The sequence below is a fragment of the Prionailurus bengalensis genome, chromosome C1 (genome assembly GCF_016509475.1).
Source record: "Prionailurus bengalensis isolate Pbe53 chromosome C1, Fcat_Pben_1.1_paternal_pri, whole genome shotgun sequence".
NCBI classification, from domain to species: Eukaryota; Metazoa; Chordata; class Mammalia; order Carnivora; family Felidae; genus Prionailurus; species Prionailurus bengalensis.
In genome coordinates, this window is record NC_057345.1 from 42,403,394 (window position 1) to 42,426,025 (window position 22,632).

Below are 22,632 nucleotides of genomic sequence, written 5' to 3' on the forward strand. Positions count from 1 at the left end.
GCTGTACTGCAAACGGGTGCAAAGAAGTAACTGGGAAGGAAAATGATGTCCTTATTTTGCTTTAAAATGGTGGCGGGGGGGGGGGGGAGGAGGCACCTGTGTGGCTCAGTCAAACAACTGAGTCTTGATTTTAGTTCTTTCGTGATCTCAGGGTTTGTGGATCAAAACCTTGCCCCTCACCCATCCCCCCAACGCTGGGTGTAGAGTCTGCTTAAGATTCTCTCTCTTCCTCTCACCACGTGTTCTATCAAAAATAATAATAATAATAATAAATTAAATTAAATGGGAGAAATAAAAGCGTGTTTGATTCAATAAAGAATGAAAAAATTGCTAACTTAGGCAGGAAAGAGAAGAATTGCTAGAGCAAAGTTCTAATATAAACAAGAAGGGATGGGATTAAATACACAAGTGTAGAAAATGACTTTAGATAGCAACTAGGGAAGTTCCTTTATGAAAGGAGGCATCAAAGCAGACTATGTGAATGTAAACAGTAGCAGGCGATAGTGGGAGTATGTAGAAGTTCTTTTGACTGCTTCAGTTTTCTCAGTAAATAAGCAAAAGCATTAGCTAAGTATTGGTGGTTTGAGAAGAGAGTAGAAAGAAGTCTAGGAAAGTAGGAGTGTTGAAGGGACTAAGAATAAATGTTCAGGGAACTACATAAAATTCAATATAGCTGGAGTAATCATTTCAGTAATGCTTACATTTCTGTAGTAATATGTCTATTTCAGAAGACTACATACTTCTGGAGGACACAATGGCTATTCATCTTTCGTTCTCAGGCCCTCAAGATAATGTCTGGCACATAGCAGGTCCTTAATAAATGAATGTTGAATGATTAAATAAGCAAGGCACCCCCTAGGGGAGGAAAGGGCCTTTATTTTTCCACCAATCTGGCAATATTATTCCCACATGCTAAAGTTTTGGTCACCGCCCAACTCCTGAAGGAAATTTTCCTTGTCTAAATGAAAAAGATACAAAGAATTACCATGACATGATTCAAACAATACACGTCTTCCAAAATGAGGTATAAATTCATTAGAGAATCTCAGTACTGAAAAACTAAACCAGATCAACCCCTCACTTTACAGATGAGGAAAATGAGGCCAAGAGGCTTACGCAAAGTCAGTCCAGTCAATCTACTATTAAAATAGCTTCAATCGAAGGCATCACAAATCCTACAGATAGAAAAGCCAAAAACAAAAACAAAAAAAGCTTACTTTGCCATGTTTTTCCTTCATGGCATTACTTTGGTTGTCTGTTTCTGTCTTCTTGGTATCATCTTTTGGTTGGTCTGCCTTAGCTTTGTTTTCCTCAGCAATTGAGTTTTTCTCAGTTGCACTACTTGAATTATATTCCCACTTCACAAACTTCTCTTCTACTATGCCCTTCAGCTGAAAGTCATCCATTCTTTTTGGGTCAAAGCCTTCAATCTATATAAAAAGGCATTCCAAATTGGTAGTGGAAAAATTATTTACAAAAAAAAAAAAAGATGGACAAACAGACAAACCAGAATTCCAGCTTAATATGTTTGAACAGAGCACTCTGCAAGAGCAAACTACGTATATACATGCAAATATATGTCACAAATTCATGCTTACCCAACTTCCAAGTAAGCAAGGAAGAAGAGGGGGTTTTCTTTGTTGTAGAAAAAACATCACCATTAAAGCAAAACAGTAAGAAGGGATTCCGCCATCAGTTTGGGAGTCAATATAGCATAACTGCAAAACGAAGGGGGAAAAAGTACTGCCATTTAGCTTTAATTTTCTTTGTTCCCCTCACAATAGGAGCAGCTGATTTTTTCCTGCTATAATCACTGTAAAACATTTAAACAATAAAAATTATAAGGAATGACCTGAAATCACACTACCCTGAGATAAAATTAACATACTGATCTTTCCATTCATTTCTTTATTGTATATAAAGTCACATATATATTTTAGTTTAATGGAATATCATACATAGTGCTTTTACTGTATACACATTTTTAAAATATTATTTTATCTTGCTTCTACTTCTGCCTCAATGTTAACAATATTCTATATACTCTTTCATGCCTTTTTCTCTATCTATACTCTAGTAATCATATACAAATATATTCCTATTTTCTATATAAATGCAGGAAATATTTTATGTTTTATGTCACTCTTACCAAAATTGTGTATTATAGACATGTCTCTGTATATTCTGTATATATTCTTCTCCCTTAATAACGTACAAAGTTCCTCTAAGTCAATTAGTACAGATCTAATACATTTTTTTTAAGTTTATTTATTTATTTTGAGAGAGAGACAGAGAGACAGAGAGACAGAGAGACAGAGAGAGAGAGAGAGAGAACGCTGACATGCAGTGCCTGATATGGGGCTCAAACTCACAAACCGTGAGATCATGACCTGAGCCAAAATCAAGGGTTGGACACTTAACCGCCTGAGTCACCCAGGTACCCCATCTAATACATTCTTTTAAATGCTTAAATTACAGTCTACAATCTGGATAGCTACTCAACAGATTCCCCAGCAAAGATATTTATATTCTGTTCCCAATTACTGCCATTTTAAGCAATGCTGTAATATATTTTATCCTTATATATATTTCCTAATTACTAGTGCTTATTTATATGAGCTATATTCCCAGCACTGTGTTTACTGTATTTAAAAATGTGTGATATATCTGAATTCTAATAAATACGATTGTTTTCCAAAATCACTACAAAAATTCTTCTTTTCACCAGTAACATGAGTGTACACATACATGTTCCAACACTAAGTATTACCACTTTTTAAAAATGCCAATAGGATGTATAAGATGTTATTATCTAAGAATTATTTCAATTTGCATTTCCTCAATGCTAAGAGATTATACAATTTTCTTAAGTTTAGTAACCATTTAGATTTGCTCTTTTCTGAACTGCCTATTGAATCTTTTGCCAATTTTTCTATTTGCATGCACTGCCTATCAATTTGTATAGATTCATTTTACATTATAGTTAATAACCCTTTATAGCTGATATATGCACTTCAACAATGTTATTTTTCCCAATCTGTTTTTATTCTGACATTATTTAGGGTACTTTTTATCATATAAAATATATTAATGCACATATAAATATGCTTATGTAATGCAGCTTCAAGGTTTCCTATCACGGCAAAAAGGTTTCCCCAAACTACAGACAACATATACATACTCTTAAGTGTTCTTCTAAAATTTTGATTTTTCATTTAAGTAGAATTTATTTTTGCATTTAGTGTCCTAAGGATCCAACATTATTTTGTTTAAGAAATATACAGTGTGACACCACCATTTAACAAATAAACCATTGTTTTATCACTGAAATCTTTTATTTTTCATTACATTAAAATTTCATTGTAGTAGGATCTACTTCTGGGCCTTCTATTCTGTTCCACAGATCTATCTGTCTATCCCTACGGCAATGGCATATACTTGACTAAAGCAGTTTTATAGTGGTAAAGTAGGTCCCGTTCACTAGTCTTCTCTTTTTGAATTCTTTTGGCTATTCTCATTCTTCCATATTAACTTTAAGATCATTTTATCAACTTTTAAAAAAACTCTTGGTAATTAGAACTACTGTACATTTGAAAGTTAAATTAAGGCAATATTACATTTTAAGGGTACCATTTCCCTATCTGAGATCTTTGTATCTTTACATTTTCCAAAATTTTTGGAGTTGTCATCAATTACTCACTTCCCCTCCACTCTCATATCCAATACCTCTACAAGTCCTACCTCCAAAACCATCCCAAATGAGTCTGCTATGCTTCATATCCATTCTAACCCTGCAAAGACCATTATCACCTCTGGCTGATATATTACAGCAGCCTGCTTACTGGGCTCCCTATTTATAATCTTTACCCCAGAAAGATCTTTTCAAAGCATAAATCACATCAAGTCATACACCACTTTTAAAACTCTTCCCGTGCTTTCTCGCCACAATGAAAATCCAAATTCCTTACCACAAGAACTTTCACTCTCACTTGCTTCATTCCAGCCACTCCTGCCTTCCCTTCTGTTCCTCACAAGCTCATTTGTACCTTAGAAGCTTTGTACTAGCTGTTTGTTGGATGCTATTCCCTCAGACTTTCAAGTGGCTGGTTACTCATGCTCTGAGTTTAAATATCACTTTCCCTAACCATCTAGTGTAATGTCACTCTCATATCACATCATCTCATCTTTACAGCACTAAACTCTACCAGATATTGTGTTACTTATATATTTGTTTACTGGCTGATTCTTCCACAAATATGTGAGCTTCCTGATAGCAGGACCCTACGTAATCTTGTTAGATGTTTCCAGCACCTAGAATATATCTAGCCCATAGGAAGCATTTAACAAATGTTTGCTGAATAAATGAATTTGTTTGGATTTCACTTTTACCTATCAATAATATAATTTGCTTCCTGTACCCTTGTTATTAAATTTATTCTTTAGTATTCTATAATTTGTGACATGGTCACAAAGGTAATATTTTTGTTTCCACTCTACCAGGTTATTTTTATGACAGAGAAAACCAATTATTGCATATTTAGTCATCTTACAAATTCCCTTATTAATCCCAATAATTTTTAAAAATTTTTTTAAACGTTTATTTTTGAGAGAGAGACACACACACACACAGTGTGAGTGAGGGAGGAGCAGAGAGACAGAAAGACACACAATCAGAAGCAGGCTCCTGGCTCTGAGCTGTCAGCACAGTGCCCAACGTGGGGCTCGAACCCACAAACCACAAGATCATGACCTGAGTTGAAGTCGGATGCTTAACCGACTGAGCCACCCAGGCGCCCCTAATCCCAATAGTTTTTTAACTAAAGTTTTGCAGGTATACAATCATATCATTAATAAATTTTACTGTTTTTCCAATATATACATTATTTCATTTCATTTTCTTATTTTATTTTTTAAATCTCCCAAAACGATGTACAACTTCACTGGTAAACTTCTCTGTTGTATTCTTAATTCTAACACATATGGTTTGAGTAATTCACGATTTAAATGATGTTTATTTTTTTTAGTAAACAGCCTTTATTATTAATTTCCACTACTAGTTAAGAGCTTTTTTTTATGAAGAATAGGTCTTTTCAGCATCCATGTTTTTTTCCACTTCAAACTGTTAATATAATAAATTATGTTAAGAGGTTTCCTGATATTAAACCATTCGTATATTCCTGAAATCCTGCATAGTCATGGCATATAACCTTTTGTATTCCACTTGTTTATATTTCATCTAGACTTTTGCATCTATATAAGTAAGATTAGTCTATACTTGGATTTTTTTTACTTTTTATTTTTCATTCTCTTATTTATACGATAAAGATAATAATCACTATAGTTTAATGGCTTAGTAAATTTAAGAATACAGAGTCCTGGCTGGATCAGTCAGTAGAGCATATGACTCTTGATCTTGAGGCCATGAGTTCAAGCCCCATATTAGGTGTATGGCTTACTTAAAAAAAGAAAAAAAAAGTACAATTAAAAATGAAAGGATAAAGAACACTTATAACAAGAGCTTTAATCTGGGGCACCTGGGTAGTTCAGTCGGTTAAGTGTCTGACTCTTGATTTCGGTTCAGGTCATGATCTCACAGGTTCATGAGTTTGAGCCTTGTGTCAGGCTCTGCACTAACAGCTAACAATTCCACTGGGGATTCTGTCTCCCTCTCTCTCTGTCCCACCCCTGCTTGCACACACATGCACGCTCTCTCTCAAAATAAATAAACATTTTTAAAAAATTAAATAGGGGCGCCTGAGTGGTTCAGTTGGTTAAGCGTCCAACTTTAGCTCAGGTCATATCTCACAGCTCGTGGGTTTGAGCCCCACGTCAGGCCCCGAACTGACAGCTCAGAGCCTGGAGCCTGCCCAGATTCTGTGTCTCCCTCTCTCTGCACCTCTCCCGCTCATACTCAGTCTCTCTCTCTCTCCCTCAAAAATTAACATTAAAAATTTTTTTTAATTAAATAAAATAAATAAGAGCTTCAACTATTCCACTAGAATAAATTCTCATTTCTCCAGAGTACTATGACAGGAGTAATGGCCTAATGACTAAGTCAAGTTAACTACAAACTTTTTTGCAACTGTAAGAAACTGTTAATGTATGCTGTTAACACTATTGGACATCTCACAGAGGAGTAACATTAAGGTAGTTTAAGAGAGAGCTCTTAAAACACAGGGATCTCATAGCCAAGCTGTGGGAACAACCTTAAAGTCTATCAACAAATAAAGAGATAAAGAAAAATTGGTATACAAATACAATGGAATCTTATTCAGCCTTAAAAAAGAGAATTCTCTCATTTGCAATAATGTGGATGGGCCTACAGGACATTTTGGTAAGTGAAAGAAACTAAATATAGTAAGACAAATGCTTATCTCTCTTATGTGCAGAATCTAAAACAGTCAAACTCAAAGGAGGAGAGAGGTTAGAATGGTGATTACCAGAGGCTGGAGGAGAGGGAAATGGAGAGAATTTGGTCAAAAGATACAAAATGTCAGTTATACAAGATGAGTAAGTTCTGGTGATCTAATGTATAGCATGGTGACTATAGGTAATACTACTGTTAGTATATACCTAAAATTTGCTAGGAAGGTACATCCCAAGCATTCTCAACACACACACAAAAGGTAACTATGACAGGTAACAGACTGGTGATTATTTCACAATTAATACATATATCAAATTATCAAGTTGTACAAGTTGTATTTATACACACACACACACACACACACACACACACACACACACACACACCCCTGCCTAGGGATCTCTTTTTTATCCTTGTATGAGTATTTTTTAATTGCCTGTCAGCTGGGCCTCCGGAATTTTTTAAACTAAATTATAACTGACACATTACATTAGTTTCAGGTGTACAACACTGTGATTCAACAACTCTATATGTCATGCTATGCACACCACAAGTGACTATACTGACCATCGCTATACCTTTCACCCATGTGACTTATTCATTCCACAAACGAAAGCCTGTACCTCCCACTCCTCTTCACCCAGTTTGCCCATCACCCTACCCTCTTCTCCTCTGGTAACCACCAGTTTGTTCTCTGTATTTATAGGCCTGTTCCTTCTTTTTTTGTTTGTTTTTTAGATTCCATATATAAGTGAAATCATATTGTATTTGTCTTTCTTTGCCTAACTTATTTCACTTAGTATAATGCCCTCTATGACCATCCATGATATCACAAATGGCAAGGTCTTTCTTTTTTAATGGCTGAGTAATATTTCATTGTGTATGTGTACACACACACACGAGCGCACACACACACACACACACACACACAATCTTCTTTATCCATTCATCTATCAATGGATAGTTGTGTCACTCCCTTATCTTGGCTATAGTAAATAATGCCAATAAACACAGAGGTGCACATGTCTTTTGGAGTGTTTTCTTTTTCTTTGAGTAAATACCCAGGAGTGGAATTACTGAATTGTATAGTACTTTTGATTTTAATTTTTTGAGGAACCTCCATACTATTTTCCACAGTGGCTACACCAATTTACATTCCCATCAACCTTGCAAGAAGGTTTCTTTTACTTTACATTCTCACCAACACCAGCTATTTCTTATCTTTTGATAAGACAAAGTGTAATGGCGCTTTTTTTTTTTTTTGGAATGGCACTTTTGATGTGCATTTTCCTGATGATTAGTGATATTGAGCATCTTTTCATCTGTTGGCCAGCTATATGTCTTCTTTGGAAAAATGTCAATTCAGGTCCTCTGCCCATTTTTTAACTGGATTATTTGGTATTTTGGTACTGACTTGTAAAAGTTCTTTACACATTTTGGATATTAAGCACTTGTCAAATACATCATCTGCAAATATCTTTTCCCATTCAGTGGGCTGCCTTTTTATTTTGTTGATGGTTTCCTTATAAGTACAAAACCTTTTTATTTTGGTGTAGTCCTGATAGTTTATTTTTATTTTTGCTTCCCTTGCCTAAAAAAACACATCTAGAAAAAGGTTGCTAAGGCTGATGTCCAAGACATTACTGCCTATGTTTTCTTCTAAGAGTTTTATGGTTTCAGGTCTCACATTTAGGTCTTTAATCCATGTTAAGTTTGTTTTTGTATATGGTATAAGAAAGTGGTCCAGTTTCATTTTTTTCCATGTAGTGGTCTCCAGGAATTTCTTTCAGATGTCAAATACTGCTAAAATTAATTCTTTTTTTCTTTAAAAATTTTTTAAATGTTTGTTTATTTTTGAGAGAGAGAGAGAGACAGAGCATGAGTGGGGGAGGGGCAGACAGAGAGGGAGACACAGAATCTGAAGCAGGCTCCAGCCTCTGAGCTGTCCACAAAGAGCCTGACACAGGGCTCGAACTCATGAACCGTGAGATCATGACCTGAGCCGAAGTCAGACGCTCAACCAACTGAGCCACTCAGGCGCCCCTAATTCTTATGTTAACCAAAGAAAAGTGACTCTGAGTCAGGAAACTTGACTATAAAGGGCTGATAAGGCTAAATAGTTTTAAAAGGCTTTACTTAAAAACTATTTCCTATTACTGGGAGGCTAAAATTAAGAGAGGAGACAGCCAGAGAATAGTCAAGAGCAATTTCATCACATCAGTTACAGAATAAATTATATTCATATACTAGAATTTTAATGAACTCTCAAATTGTGGAAAATCTGTGCTTTATTATAAAATGTACAATGTGGCTTAAAACCTCAAGATAAATAAAGCTGTTTTAAAAAAAGTCTTTGAGAGAAAAAATACACCAGGAATTATTTCTAGGTTTCTTACAATAAACTCAGCAAATGAAAACCATGAAAAAAAGCTCTTTGCAACCAACACAAGAGCCAAAAATCAGGCACACTGTTCTGTTGGATCTAATAGAAAAGAGCCACTCTTAACCAGCTTCATACTGCATTTTTTTAGTGTACTTCATTGACTAGTACATTCAGAATCAACAGAAGTTTGAGAAATCTTCTAAGAGCCACTTTAGGAAACAAAGTTAATAGACTACATTTTTTTTTTCCAAATGAAAGTAACTTGTATGAATATCATTCATATTCTTCTCACACAGTCTACCTTAGTTGAATAAAAGAATATCTTAAGAAAACGGAAACTATTTTCTAATAACTAAACTTAGGACATAGTTAAGAAATATTATCCAAGGGGCTACTGTTTACACTTTCATCCCTTATGAAGCCACTAACCTTCCCAGAGTTGGTACACTGAGTTTCCTGAATGATAGCTATGCTTCATGTACCAGTCTCATCCCACACTCTGAGAAACCTTGGTTACTAGCGTTGTCCTCACAGACTTCACAATTTCATGGAAGAAAACAGATCACAAACAAATAAATATATGTATGGCAGGTGGTAGTAAGTGCTATGAAAAAAATAAAGCAGGGTAAAGACAGGGAGAATGATGAAGGCAATGCTATTTTATATATGGTTTCCCTTGTCAGGGAACCCTGACAAGGTAAAATTTAAGCAAAAATTTGAAAAAAGGAAAAAAGTAACCATGCTGGGTATGTGTAGTAAGAACATTCTAGATGAAGAGAACAGCAAACACAAAGGTCTTGAGTTGAAAAAACCCCAACCTTAGAATTCTGACTGCTTCTCCTTACTCAACCAGCTGGTTCTGCCCCACTCCTGAGTTCAATCCTCTTATCAGAGTCCAAACAAAAAAATTCCAAGAAGAATCCTCTAGCAGTTTTTGCTCTCAATTTACTCATTTCACCACCACTCCCTTAATCCATCTTCTTTATATAAGACTGAGAATTTATACTCATCACTACTGTAACAAGTGATGAATACTATACTGATAAGAACACACTCAGAAAGGCTAAACTCTCTCTCTCTCTCTCTCTCTAGTCTTTTGGACTGATAATGGTAGTGACTTTATCACTCCTCCTTACCTCCATACCAAAGAAATGACAACAAAGGATACCGCAGCCTTTCAAAATTAATTCTAATTTAAGAAACAGGTAACTGATTCTCAGCAGTTAACCGAGTAGAAATTGCTGTAGGTTATCAGTAACTTAGAGGAAAGAGAACAATGTTCTGAGACAGAGACAGGAAAAAAGATGCTAACAAAAAAACCTTGCAAACTTATGCATTAACTTGCATAACCACATCTTACAACTTTAACTTACATTAAGGGTGAAAACTTGAGCCTCATTTGTTATGTGAAAGAAAATGTTTCTGTACTACATAAAAGGAGAATAATAAAATATATCAATTACTCTGTATGTCTAGGAGACTTCATTTTCATGTCCATAATCAGAACCTGCCACATCATTTTCTGTCTGGCACAGATAACTATTTTATCCCCATATATTATGATTTATCTTACATGTTAGTACAGGAAAAAGCCTGAGTTATCTTAAAGATAAGTACTTTTTTCTTCTGTTCCACTTACCTTAGCCCAGTAGCGAAAGGCTAACACCAAAGGAGTAAAAACAGGTTCCGTCTTGCCAAGAGCAGCAAGTAAATCAGTAGTGAGGCATGCCATATCATTTCCTGCACTCACTCTACAAAGTAAACCACTGTGAATGAGAAAGAAACAAATTTCACTGTATTAAAACCTTAAGAACCAGAATATTCCAAGTCCTATGGTTATTCTTTCCAGTCACCATATTTTAATACCAAGGAAGTCATAATAAAAACAAATAGATTTTAATAGATTGAGAGATAACTGGAAACGACAAATCATTTCTATCACTAGAGTTCCATAAAAAGTAAAGATGTTTTCAATACTCATTTGTACTTCAGAAATGAATTTCAACCTCACTTAGTATTTAAATTCTTCAGAAATTAATTTCAAGGGGTGCCTGGTGGGTGGCTAAGTGGGTAAGCATCCAACTCTTGATTTCAGTTCAAGTCATGATCTCACGGTTCATGGGACAGAGCCCCATGTCAGGTTCTGTGCTGACAGTGCGGAGCCCACTTAGGATTCTCTCTCTCCCTGCCCCTCCCCTGCTCTTGTGAGTGAACGCATGCACTCTCAAATAAATTTAAAAAAAAAATTTAATTTCAAAAGCAGCATTAACATTCACCAAAATTTGATTTATATCAGAGAAAAGGCATTGATCTCATCAATGTCAAGTAGTGTAACATACCTTCCTGGCTCATTCTTTTTGCTCTGCACATGATAAAAAGAAAAAATGAAATACTGAAGTAACCAGCTATACTTCTTGACTCGAATTTTTCCTATCTAAGCTTTCATGATTTTACTGATATGCTACTTTGGATTAGAAAGGACGTACATATGAACCCTCAAATAATGCTTAAATGTAAGTGAAAATAGGAGCTATATTAAAGGAGTGACGGAATTATAGTAGAGATATTTGGTGGCAGGGAGAAGAATGTATCTGAGGTTCCACAAAGAGGCAATCTGACACATTGTGGATACAAAACAAAAAACAGAAAACACTAGGAGTCAGAATACTTCCATTCTGATCCTGATTTTACTCTAAATGTTGTGAATCTGGCCAAATCATTTAATCCCTCCAGATTCCAATTTTTTAATTAGAAAATAACAAAGTTGAATTAGATCTCCATAGATTCTTCTAACTTTGAATAAGAAAATATAGTACTCTTAAAATGTAAGATATACAGGGGCGCCTGGGTGGCGCAGTCGGTTAAGCGTCCGACTTCAGCCAGGTCACGATCTCGCGCTCCATGAGTTTGAGCCCCGCGTCGGGCTCTGGGCTGATGGCTCGGAGCCTGGAGCCTGTTTCCGATTCTGTGTCTCCCTCTCTCTCTGCCCCTCCCCCGTTCATGCTCTGTCTCTCTCTGTCCCAAAAATAAAATAAACGTTGAAAAAAAAAAAAAATTAAAAAAAAAAAAAAGTAAGATATACAAGTTAGTATTCAATAAAAGAACACTTAAAGAACACTTAATTACTTCTGTATTGTTTTTATGTCTCCCACATTGATCGCAAATAGGATTATCTCAGTTTCCTTTTTGACAGGCGCTTTGCTCTCAATCCTATATACATCAGACTAAAAAGGCAACATTAGTCTTCAGTGACTCATTCAATTTCCGTGAACTAAAAATTAGATTCTAAAAGATTGTGGGCTCCTTGAGAAGAGCGGCTATTTCCTATTTATGTTTGTATCCTTACAGCAAAGCAGTACCTAACATACAGTAAATGCACAATGCTGTTGGGTGAATGAACTTCTCTAAGAAAAAAATGGAAGTTCTACCTTACTGTGTTTTGTGTTTAATTGGTAACTCTCCTTTTTTTGACATGCTTTTAGTAAGCTTTTATTTTTAATAGATAGTATATTAATCTAAGGAGAAATCTAAAACAAAATTTTCTGGAGCGCCTGGTGGGTCAGTCAGTCAGTTGAGCATCTGATTCCCTCTTGATTTCAGCTCAGGTCATGACCTCATAGTTCATGGGATAGAGCCCCAACTCAGAATTCTGTCTCTCCTTCTCTGTCCCTACCCTGTGCATGCACATTCGCATGTGTGCATTCTCTCTCTCAATAAATAAACTTTAATAATAAAATAAAATAAAATAAAATAAAATAAAATAAACAAAACAAAATAAAATTTTCTGCCTTGGAAATGTTCACTGTATATTTACTTGTTATTTCAAAAACTATTTTCTTTTCATTGTTACTAACCTTTTCCGATCTTTGCACACCACAACAGGAACTTTGGCATGAAAATCAGATTCCACATCTATATATAATACTAATAAGGAAAAAAATAAAACAAGTAAGCTATTGCCAACATCTCTCAAATATTTACTTTATGGTAAACATTAAGTGATAGTTTCCTTCTAAAAATCATTTGCGTTGCTTCTGTGGGATAATACACACTCCACATTATAAGCATCAACCCAACAGAATCTCCTACCTCTCTTGGTGTCATTTGCTATATATCATAAATGACAGGCACAGTCCCAAATATTGTCCAAAAATTATAATCAGCTTAAGAAGAAAGGTCTTAACATCTCTAAAAATTTGAACATTTTCCAGTAAGTATATAATCTAGTCAAAGTGATTAAACCTTCAAAAATATGGCAAACAACAAACACCACTTACTTCTATTTCCAAAGGAGTCATGAAATGAAAACCTACAATGCTTTGACAATTTAGTTGTTTTAAGTTATCCATGCAAGTAAAAGGCTAACTCTGCTGGCCCCATTTCCTGTTACTATATGAAAAGCTTGCCCTAATCAATCAAAGAGCCTAAGGAAGAAGAGGGTAAAGCACACTTCCACTCTGAAGTCTTTCTCTACATCTCCCAGGAAGGCCCCATGACATAAATGTCCAATCTGATGAAAATAGATAGTTTAATTTATTTCATCTGAAGTTAAAAGAAAATCTCTTAGTAGTACTTGTTGGGATTATTAATTTATTAAAAATTCATGTGCTGAAGATTTATATGCCAGGAATTGCATTATGCATAGTGGTTATGACAATTAATTAGTAAGACACAAAGAGCTCAATTAAGGGTTTGCAAAACATACACAAATCCTGTAAATAACAAGACAGAGATCTTAAAGGAATACAATGAAGGCTTAAAGAAGGTAATAATTTTTGAATCAGACTGAATTTTATAAACCTATGTTATGTGACTTAAGATGATCTAGTCATGTATTTAATATACGTTTGCTAGGCTGATACTGTCCAGTGAATCTAAAGAGGTAAAAGCTCTATATCTATCTCTTATCTGTAATATGCTTTAGTTTTTGTGCAGTAACAGGCAAGTATTTATTACGAAAGAAAACTATATTAAAATCCCTTTACAAGATTAGTTACATCGAATTATTTTCATAAAAACTAATTTCCCAGGAAAATGGCTAACAAGAAGCTGACAAATAATGGCGAGCTGACAGGGCAGAGAGAGAGAGAGAGAGAGAGAGAGAGAGAAACAGAGAGAGAGAAGGAAGTTAGAGCTGACTATGAAGTCAATGACAGGGTAAAGGAGGGTCAATAAGCCATCTTTTCTAAGCCAAACTGAAAATATTTTTGCCAGATATTTGTAACTCATAAAATTTAAGATGATAATAGGATTAATAACAACAATCACAGCAGCAAAAATTTAGTAAGAACCAAGCACTTCTAAGCTGTGGCTTAACCCATTTCATCCTCCCAACAATCTTCTCATCAAAAAGATACTATACTGGACTGCCTGGGTAGCTCAGTCAGTTAAGCATCTGACATTTGGTTTCGGCTCAGGTTATGATCTCACAGATTGTAAGCTCAAGGCCCATGTTCAGCTCTGGGCTGACAGCATGGAGCCTGTTTAGAATTCTCTCTCCCCCTTCTCTCTGCCCCACCCCTGCTTGTATTCTCTCTCTCTCAAAATAAGTAACCTTAAAAAAAAAAAAACCCACACTATATTACTGCCATTTTATAGATGAGAAAACTGAAGCATTAACACTTCAGTAATTTGTCAAAGGACACAACCAATAAGTGGCAGAAGTAAAATTTGAGCCCAGTTAAGTCTGGCTCCATATCCTGAGCTCTTAGGCATTTACTTTTAACAAGAAAAGCAATAAATAAAAAAACAAGAAAATAATATTGTACTACCTGACTTAGGGGGTGGTTTAAGACAGATGTAATTTAAAAACTTTTTTATTTTGAAAGTATTTTTACCTATACGAATGTCCATTTTACATCAAAAACAATCCAGACAGACAAGAAAGATATGAGAAACATACTAGGTATGACTTGGTTGATGTAATATAAATGATTAATTAAATTATTATTTTAAGTGGAAAAAAAAAATACTTACTCAATGCATGCAGCACACATTTTTTCCCAAGTCTCTCCTAAATCTTCCTTCATCAGTGACTTCCTAATGATTACAGGTTTTCTGTCTTCTTTTACACAAGAAATGCCCATAACATTTTTAAATTACCCAATAGGCAGTACTTTTTTACATACCAATTTTAAATATACTGTTTATCTAATGACATGTAAATTTTATAGCACACCTATTCAACAAATATGTAAATGTATGTAATATAATGACTCATATATGCTACTACAAGTGTTAAACTTGGTTAGCCATATATAAAAAACACAGTGCACATACCCTCAAAGAATTTTCTTTAGAAAGACAAAAAAAAAGAAACTCACCACTTTTTTTTAAAATCCCAAGCACTTGTATCAGAAGATCTGGATGATTCATCTAAAAAAATTCAAAGTAAATCAATATACTAATTTCAAAGTTCAAGGTGCAAACATTAGAGAGAATTCGATTTCATTAAATATTTAAATAAAACCAATCTATTTTAAAATAATGAAAAAAGAATAGTTAAAACACTTTTATGGTAACATATCTTGTTCATGGAACTAGAATATAATAAATCATGTAGTGCTATTCTTCCAGCAATATTTCTAGAATTAATAAGTTCTTAGAATGAGAAAAGATTCTGGAATTTCACAGCAAAATAAACAGAAAAGAAACCAGTTTGCCAAATAGCCTTCAAAGAGAAGTTGTTGAGATAGGAAATTTAAGAGATACTGGTAACTGGCAGCATGGTTAAAAGGTTTAGATTAAATACTACTTTAAAATACAAACTTGTCAAATGCTTAGTTTAGTATGTACTTTGCTGCTAAAGTATTTAATAATCATGTACTAATGGTAAGTAAATAACTGTATGAGATAAGAAGTTAAAACATCAAGTTTTCACCTAAATCATTAATTTTCACCTAAGCATTAAAATTATTTAATAACATGTAAAATGTCAACCAACTATTTTAAATGTTTCATAGGTCAATAAATAAATAATGTTAGCAGTGCTAATTACTACTTATGGTAAGTACCCAGAATGTACCAGGCACACTATACAAAAATGTTTGGTATACAGCATCTTATTTAATATAAAAGTTATTATTATCCCTGTTTTAGAAATTAAAAAACTGAGTCATAAAAAGGCCAAGTCACTTGCTCATTGCAGCCAAGACTTGAACACAGAAGTATGATTTTAAAGTTATTTTCACTTTCTATACTGCCTACAAGTGATAACTATTCAACACCATCAAATATGTACAAGCATTTTCCCTTTTTACTGCATTCCCCTGCTTCCTTCTTTCTCTCCCTTATTTTTATTCCACCTATATCTAGTACCTAATAGTTTCCAAAATCACATTTAATTACACTATAAACCAAAATCTTATAGTCCCCTACACCTTCTCTAAAAAGACAATCAACTAAAAATTACCAAGTACTAGTTAAGAACCACATAAAAAAGTGTTTTCATAATTACTTACCCTGGGAGGAAATTTTATATCTATATTAACATCACTACTTTTCAGAGCAAACTTAGTCAGAGATGAGCCATACAACCTAAGTGAACACTCTGGAAATAAAGGAAAAAATATGAAAGCATGAAATAGTGTGCAAATATGAGAAATTGCTTAAAAACGATAATAGGAAAATTACATATATTTCAATTCTGTGTCTTCAATTCTAGGACAACATTTACAGAAGAATGACATCCTTTCTAACTGATCTGCAAAAAAATAAAAATGTTTCTCAGTTATGGGATTCAGGGACAGAGAAGGAAGAAATTACTCATAAAAGTCCAGTGTTTACACACAAAATATTAGTAATAGTTCATTTAGGAATGACTAGAAGTATGTTTGATATTTAATATGTAACAGTGAAAATGTACTAACCTAGGTATAGCTACTGTCATAAACTACATTTATTTACTCTTAGATATTTATATTTATGTAAGAGATAATAGCACTTTAAATGGGGAAGGGATCATAGACATTGAATGCCAATGCTCTTTAAAAATACAAAATGAAGGCTCGTCACTTGATATTATAAACCTAAACTGCCCCCCCAAGAAAAAACAAAACACAAACAAAAAACCCTGTGGTGTTTCAAGATTTCATAGACCAAAATATATAGGAATAATAACATACAACTTATATCTTTTTCAAACTATCAAATACATTATTCAAAAATCATCGTAAGGTAAATTTTAAAAGAATCTCACCAGAGGGCAAGTTGAAAATAACATGATTGGGACTACTCAGGCAGGTTCAGTTTCTTAGAAAGTGTGAGTTTATACTCATTTGTATAGATAGAAGTCTACTGTTCAAGTTCACAAAACGTCTGAAAATCACTGAAATCATTAACATCATAAAAACTTCCTTTCTGTCCATTTTTAAATATATTTTACTTATTTTTTTAAAGTAGGCTCCACAGGGGCGCCTGGGTGGCTCAGTCAGTTAAGCGCCCGACTTCAGCTCAGGTCATGATCTCATGGTTTCTGAGTTCGAGCCCCATGTGGGACTCTGTGCTGACAGCTCAGAGAATGGAGCCTCCTTTGGATTCTATGTCTCCCTCTCTCTCTGCCCCTCCCCCACTCATGCTCTGTCTCTCACCTTCAAAAATTAAACATAAAAAAAAAAACAATTTAAAGTAGGCTCCACACACAACATGGGGCTCAAACTCACAACCCCAAGATCAAGAGCTGCAGGTCTACCGACTGAGCCAGCCAGGTGTCTGCATTTTTCTTCTCAAAATAGTAAATTATTTCTGTATATAATTTAAATTAGTATTCATTATACTTTAGGGAGAAAACCACATTACAGACATAAAATGAAATGAAAATGTTTTCCATTTTTTAATTTCAATTTTATATTTTCTTATACATCTCACAAATGGCTCTATATAAAACTGTAATTTGTCAACTGTCCAAAATCCCGCTGGTGGTGAGAAATAAGTTTTATTGAATAGACATTTACTTAAATTCAATATCGATGCAAAAACAGTATTAAGTGTTAAGCAAATATAATCTTTATATAAATGTCTACAATAAACCTGGCACAACTCCCCCTTACACCAAAAATATAAGCTTTCTGTAAAGAAAGAGCAGAGTCAAAAAGAAATAAAAGGGCAAATTTTACTTGTTATGACCCTACTTAAAGTAAATTAATTTTTCCCCACCATCGGCCATAAGAATCTTTTTCAGTGACTAGCTGGAATATACGCACTGAAAATAATATAATTAAAATGTCCACTCAGAAGTCAAAGATACTGAAAAATAATATAAAATATAATATTTGACCTATAAGAAATTTTCCTATATCTGACATTTTAAAACTCTTCTTATTGTCATAATTCTCTATTTTACTTTTCTGAAATATTTCCCAAAAACTCACTTATAAAATAATTAAATTCATCTACTTTTAAGATGGGAGAAACAAACAGAAAGGAAACATTAAGAAATTTACACTAAGTTTAGCAAGAAGCAAGGGGAAAAGTTGTATGATTTTACTAATTAAGCATAAAGCGTATCTGTACCTGGTAAAAATGTTGTTATAACCTTTGACATTTCCTCCACAATTTCCTGACGGACTCTGAGGTCATCATCTGTTATTCCGTGTTCTTTTGCTAATTCAATAACTGCAACACTTAAAGCAGCCAAGTGGGCAGGGGAAGGAGGTGGCAGAGAACGAAGCTCACTTTCTTCCTGTTTTTCCTATTAATGTAACATTTAACAATAACATAAAAAATTTTTTTTCTACTTTAATGTCCTTATATTTAGGATAGAAGAACATAAATATATTAACTCAACAAATATTCACCTTCTATATGCCAGATTTAATTTAAGACACCTAGGATATGGAAATGAACAAGTGACAGAAATGTTGTAAGTACTGGAAGATTAAGAAGTCTTTGGGGGGAGGTTATTATTAAACATTAAAAACTAAAACTTGTTCTACTGTACTGTCTTCATAAATTCTGAAATGCTACATCAAAGCCAAAATACTGTAAGTAAAACACTTAGCTGATAATTCTGTGGATAATTTTGCTGCAGCAAAAAGATTGTTTCAGATGGAGGAGAAAGTCTTGAATCCTCTCTGATCTGCACATGATACCAGATTAAACGGTCACAGGAAAACATCCTAGACACTATCATCACATTTGTTATACAGAATACCATTTACATTTGATTTCTTTCTGTTCTTTTATCCATCTAATACTAGGCAAAATGTTTCCCAAAACCCTGATTCTACTGAAAGTTTGAAAGCCAATTTAAACCAAAAAGCTAAGAGACTATATTATATATACACGATTTTTAAAGATTGATTTATTATTCTGATTTTTAAATTTTTTTTAAGTTTATTTATTTGAGAGACAGAGAGTGAGTGAGGGAGGGGCAGAGAGAGATAGAGGGAGAGAGAGAATCCCAAGTAGGCTCCGCACTGTCAGCACGAAGCCTGATGCAAGCCTGAACCCACAAACCGTGATACCATGACCCAAGCCGAAACCGAGAGTCAGACACTCAACCAACTGAGCCACCCAGGTGCCCCTATTATTTTGATTTTTAAAAAAAATGCATGCTAACTGCAAAAGCTGCATAAAACATAGGAAAATACAAAGAAGAAAATCATCCACACAATCTCGTCCTATTTCCTTTACTTTTTTCTTTTTTTTACCACAACGAAGACCATATCATTTCTTTAATATTATAATAATGGCATTTTCTATTACACATTAGTCAAGAGACATTCCCTTATTTTTGATACATGTAGTTCCCAACAAATTGAAAAATCAGAAGTAGTTTGTTCGCTCTCCTCCACCCCTACACTGCACTTAAACAAAGACTGGTCTATTCCTAATTTTATTCATTGTTACTATATTCAGTCTTAACATAAGTAAAGTTTACCTAAGGTATAGAAAATCAAAATGGCCGTAAGACAGCTTCATTTTTCTTCCAAATTTTTAGTTAAATTCTAGTTAGAAGAAATAGACAACAAATAAATATATACATTCATGTCAGATAAAGCTATGAAGAAAAATCAAACAGGGTGAGAGACGAATTTGATGGGTAGTGGGTATTATTTTAGAATAGAGTGGACAAAGGTAACTCTAAGCAGGTAATATTTGGCAGAAACCTAAAAATGAAGAACAGAAATGTTTAAATTTCTGAGGGAAGAGCATTCAGACACAGAGATGATAAATGCAAAGACTTAAGAGGCAACAAAGTACCTACCTAATGTTATTTGAAGAGATCAATCTGATTAAAGAGGTAACTAAATGATGAGGCTGAAAAGTTAACTAGAAGCCAAATATTGTATGACCTTATGATACGTGATAAGGACTTAAACTTTTATTCTAAGTTGGGAAGCCAGTGAAGAGCTATGAGCAGGAAGTAACATGTTATGACATGTTGTTGTTGTTTTTTTTAAGTTTATTTATTTATTTTGAAACAGAGAGAATTCCAAGCAGGCTCCACACCATCAGCACAGAGCCCGATGCAGGGCTCAAACCCACGAACCAGGAGATCATGACCCAAGCCAAAGTCAAGAGTTGGGCGCTCAACTGACTAAGCCACCTAAGTGCCCCCACATGTTATAACATATTTTAAAAGAACAGTCCTGGCTGATAAATGAAAAAAGAATGGACTGTGGGGGGCAAGAAGGAAGGGTAAATTGGAAAGAGTCCAGGTTAAAGATGGTGGTAACTCAGACTAAAACAAAAAGAGTAGAAGTGCCTGGCTGATTCAGTTGGGAGAACATGGGACTTTTGATCTCAGGATCATGCATTTGAGCCCTACACATGCATTGAGCCCAGTGTAGTTTAAAAAAAAAAAAACTAGTTTAAAGAGACTAGTTTAAAAAAAAAAAAAATCCCAGAGGCACCTGGGTGGCTCAGTCGGTTAATATTGGACTTTGATTCAGGTCATGATCTCAGGGTTCATGAGTTTGAGCCCCACACTGGGCTCTGTTCTAACAGCTCAGAGCCTGGAGCTTGCTTCAGATTCTGTGTCTCCCCCTCTGCCCTTCCCCCACTCATGCTCTCTCTCTCAAAAATAAACATTAAAAAAAATTTAAACCCTAGGGATGGTAATAGCTTTCCACTATTAAACAAACAAGAAAATTCCAAACAGAAAGAGTAGAGTGTGTGCAAATGACTCAATTTGGAATATATAATGTTTCAAGGTAAACGCTATAGAATTTGTTAACAGTCTGAATGTGGGATGTAGATGAGAGAGACAAATCAAAGATGACTCAAAAGTGCTTGTCCAAAGCAACTGGGTAAACAAATGGTGGTGTTTCTGGTGATATCTGGTAAGTTCTGGAAAGAATTAGTTTAGTCTAAGAAAACATACCCGGGGCACCAGGGTGGCTCAGTTAAGCGTCCAACTTTGGCTCAGGTCATGATCTCGCAGTTTGTGGGTTCGAGCCCCGCGTCGGGCTCTGTGCTGCCAGCTCAGAGCCTGGAGCCTGTTTCTGATTCTGTGTCTCCCTATCTCTCTGCTCCTCCCCTGTTCATGCTCTGTCTCTCTCAAAAATCAGTAAACATTAAAATATATGTATATATGGTGTGTGTGTGTATATATATATACATATATATATATAGAGAGAGAGAGAGAGAGAGAGAAAGAGAGACAGGGAGAGAGAGAGAGAGAGAGAGAGAGAGAGAGAGAGAGAGAGAAAACATGCCCAAGAAGTAAGAGCTTGCTAACGAGTCATCTATTTCCACTCTCTGGCCATTCATCCCATTCCCCTTACATCTACCAGTTAGTCTCCTACTTCAAAACGTTCAGTAAATCCTCAACAGAATACTAGCAAACCAAATGCAGCAAAATATTAAATAGATTATATAGCATGACCAAGTGCAATTTATTCCTGTAATGCAAGAAGAGTTCAACATACAATAGTCAATCAACGTAATCACCATCTTAATAAATGAAAGAAAAAAAATGACTTGAATATCTTGATACAGAAAAAGCATTTGACAAAATTCACCCTTTTGTGATTAAAAAAAACAAAAACAAAAACAAAAACACTCACCAAACTAGGAATAAAAGGAAATTACCTCAACATAATAAAGACCTATATAAAAACTCACAGCTAACATTAAACTCAGTGGTTAAAGAGTAAAAGCTTTTTCTCTAAGATCAGGAACAAGTCAAGAATGCCAATTTTCGAGGTGTCTAGGTTGCTCAGTTGATTCAGCATCTGACTTCAGCTCAGGTCATGATCTCATGGTTCATGAGTTAGAACCCCACACTGGGCTCACTGCTGACAGTGCAGAGCACACTTCAGATACTCAGTCCCTCTCTATCTCTGCTCCTCCCCTGCTCGCACTCCCTCTCAAAAATAAACATTAAAAAAAAAAAAAAGAATGCCCATTTTTACCACTTCTATTCAACATATTATTAGAAGTGCTAGCCAGAGGAATTAGGCAAGAAAAAGAAATAATAGGCAACTAACTTGGAATGGAAGAAATAAAATTATCTCTATTCATAGATAACAAGCTAATATGTAAAAAACCCTAAAGATGCCATTAAAAAAAAAAACTGTTAGAACTAATGAACAAATTCAGTAAAGTAGAATACAAATCAACATGCAAAAATCAGTTGCATTTCTATACACTAACAATACACAATCTGAAAAGGAAATTAAGAAAACAACTCCATTCAACATAGCCTCAAAAAGGAACACCTGGGTGTCTCAGCTGGTTAAGCATCAAACTCTTGACTTAGGCTCAGGTCTTGATCTCACGATCATGAGACTGAGCCCCACGCTGGGCTCCACGCTGACTGTGGAGCCTACTGGGGATTCTCTCTCTCTCTCTCTACTCCCCCCACCCCACTCTCTCTCTCAAAATAAATTTAAAACAAATAATAATAATAAAATAGCCTCAAAAAGAATAAAATACT

At 34.7% G+C, this 22,632-nt stretch overlaps 1 protein-coding gene across 16 annotated transcripts in view; it reads right to left on the minus strand.

Moving 5' to 3' along the window:
- The window catches only part of TUT4 (terminal uridylyl transferase 4), a 136,891-nt gene that overhangs the window by 58,928 nt on the left and 55,331 nt on the right, over positions 1-22,632 (minus strand). For 13 of the 16 annotated variants that reach the window (XM_043574972.1, XM_043574969.1, XM_043574973.1 and 10 more), the window contains 7 exons: positions 18,261-18,438; positions 16,211-16,299; positions 15,074-15,125; positions 12,605-12,674; positions 10,390-10,516; positions 1,599-1,718; positions 1,218-1,430 (listed from right to left, as the gene is read on the minus strand). In XM_043574972.1, the coding sequence (XP_043430907.1) occupies positions 1,218-1,430; positions 1,599-1,718; positions 10,390-10,516; positions 12,605-12,674; positions 15,074-15,125; positions 16,211-16,299; positions 18,261-18,438 (849 nt within the window). The remainder of the gene's footprint in view (positions 1-1,217; positions 1,431-1,598; positions 1,719-10,389; positions 10,517-12,604; positions 12,675-15,073; positions 15,126-16,210; positions 16,300-18,260; positions 18,439-22,632) is intronic. The other 3 variants (XM_043574982.1, XM_043574981.1, XM_043574980.1) reach the window with 2 other exon arrangements.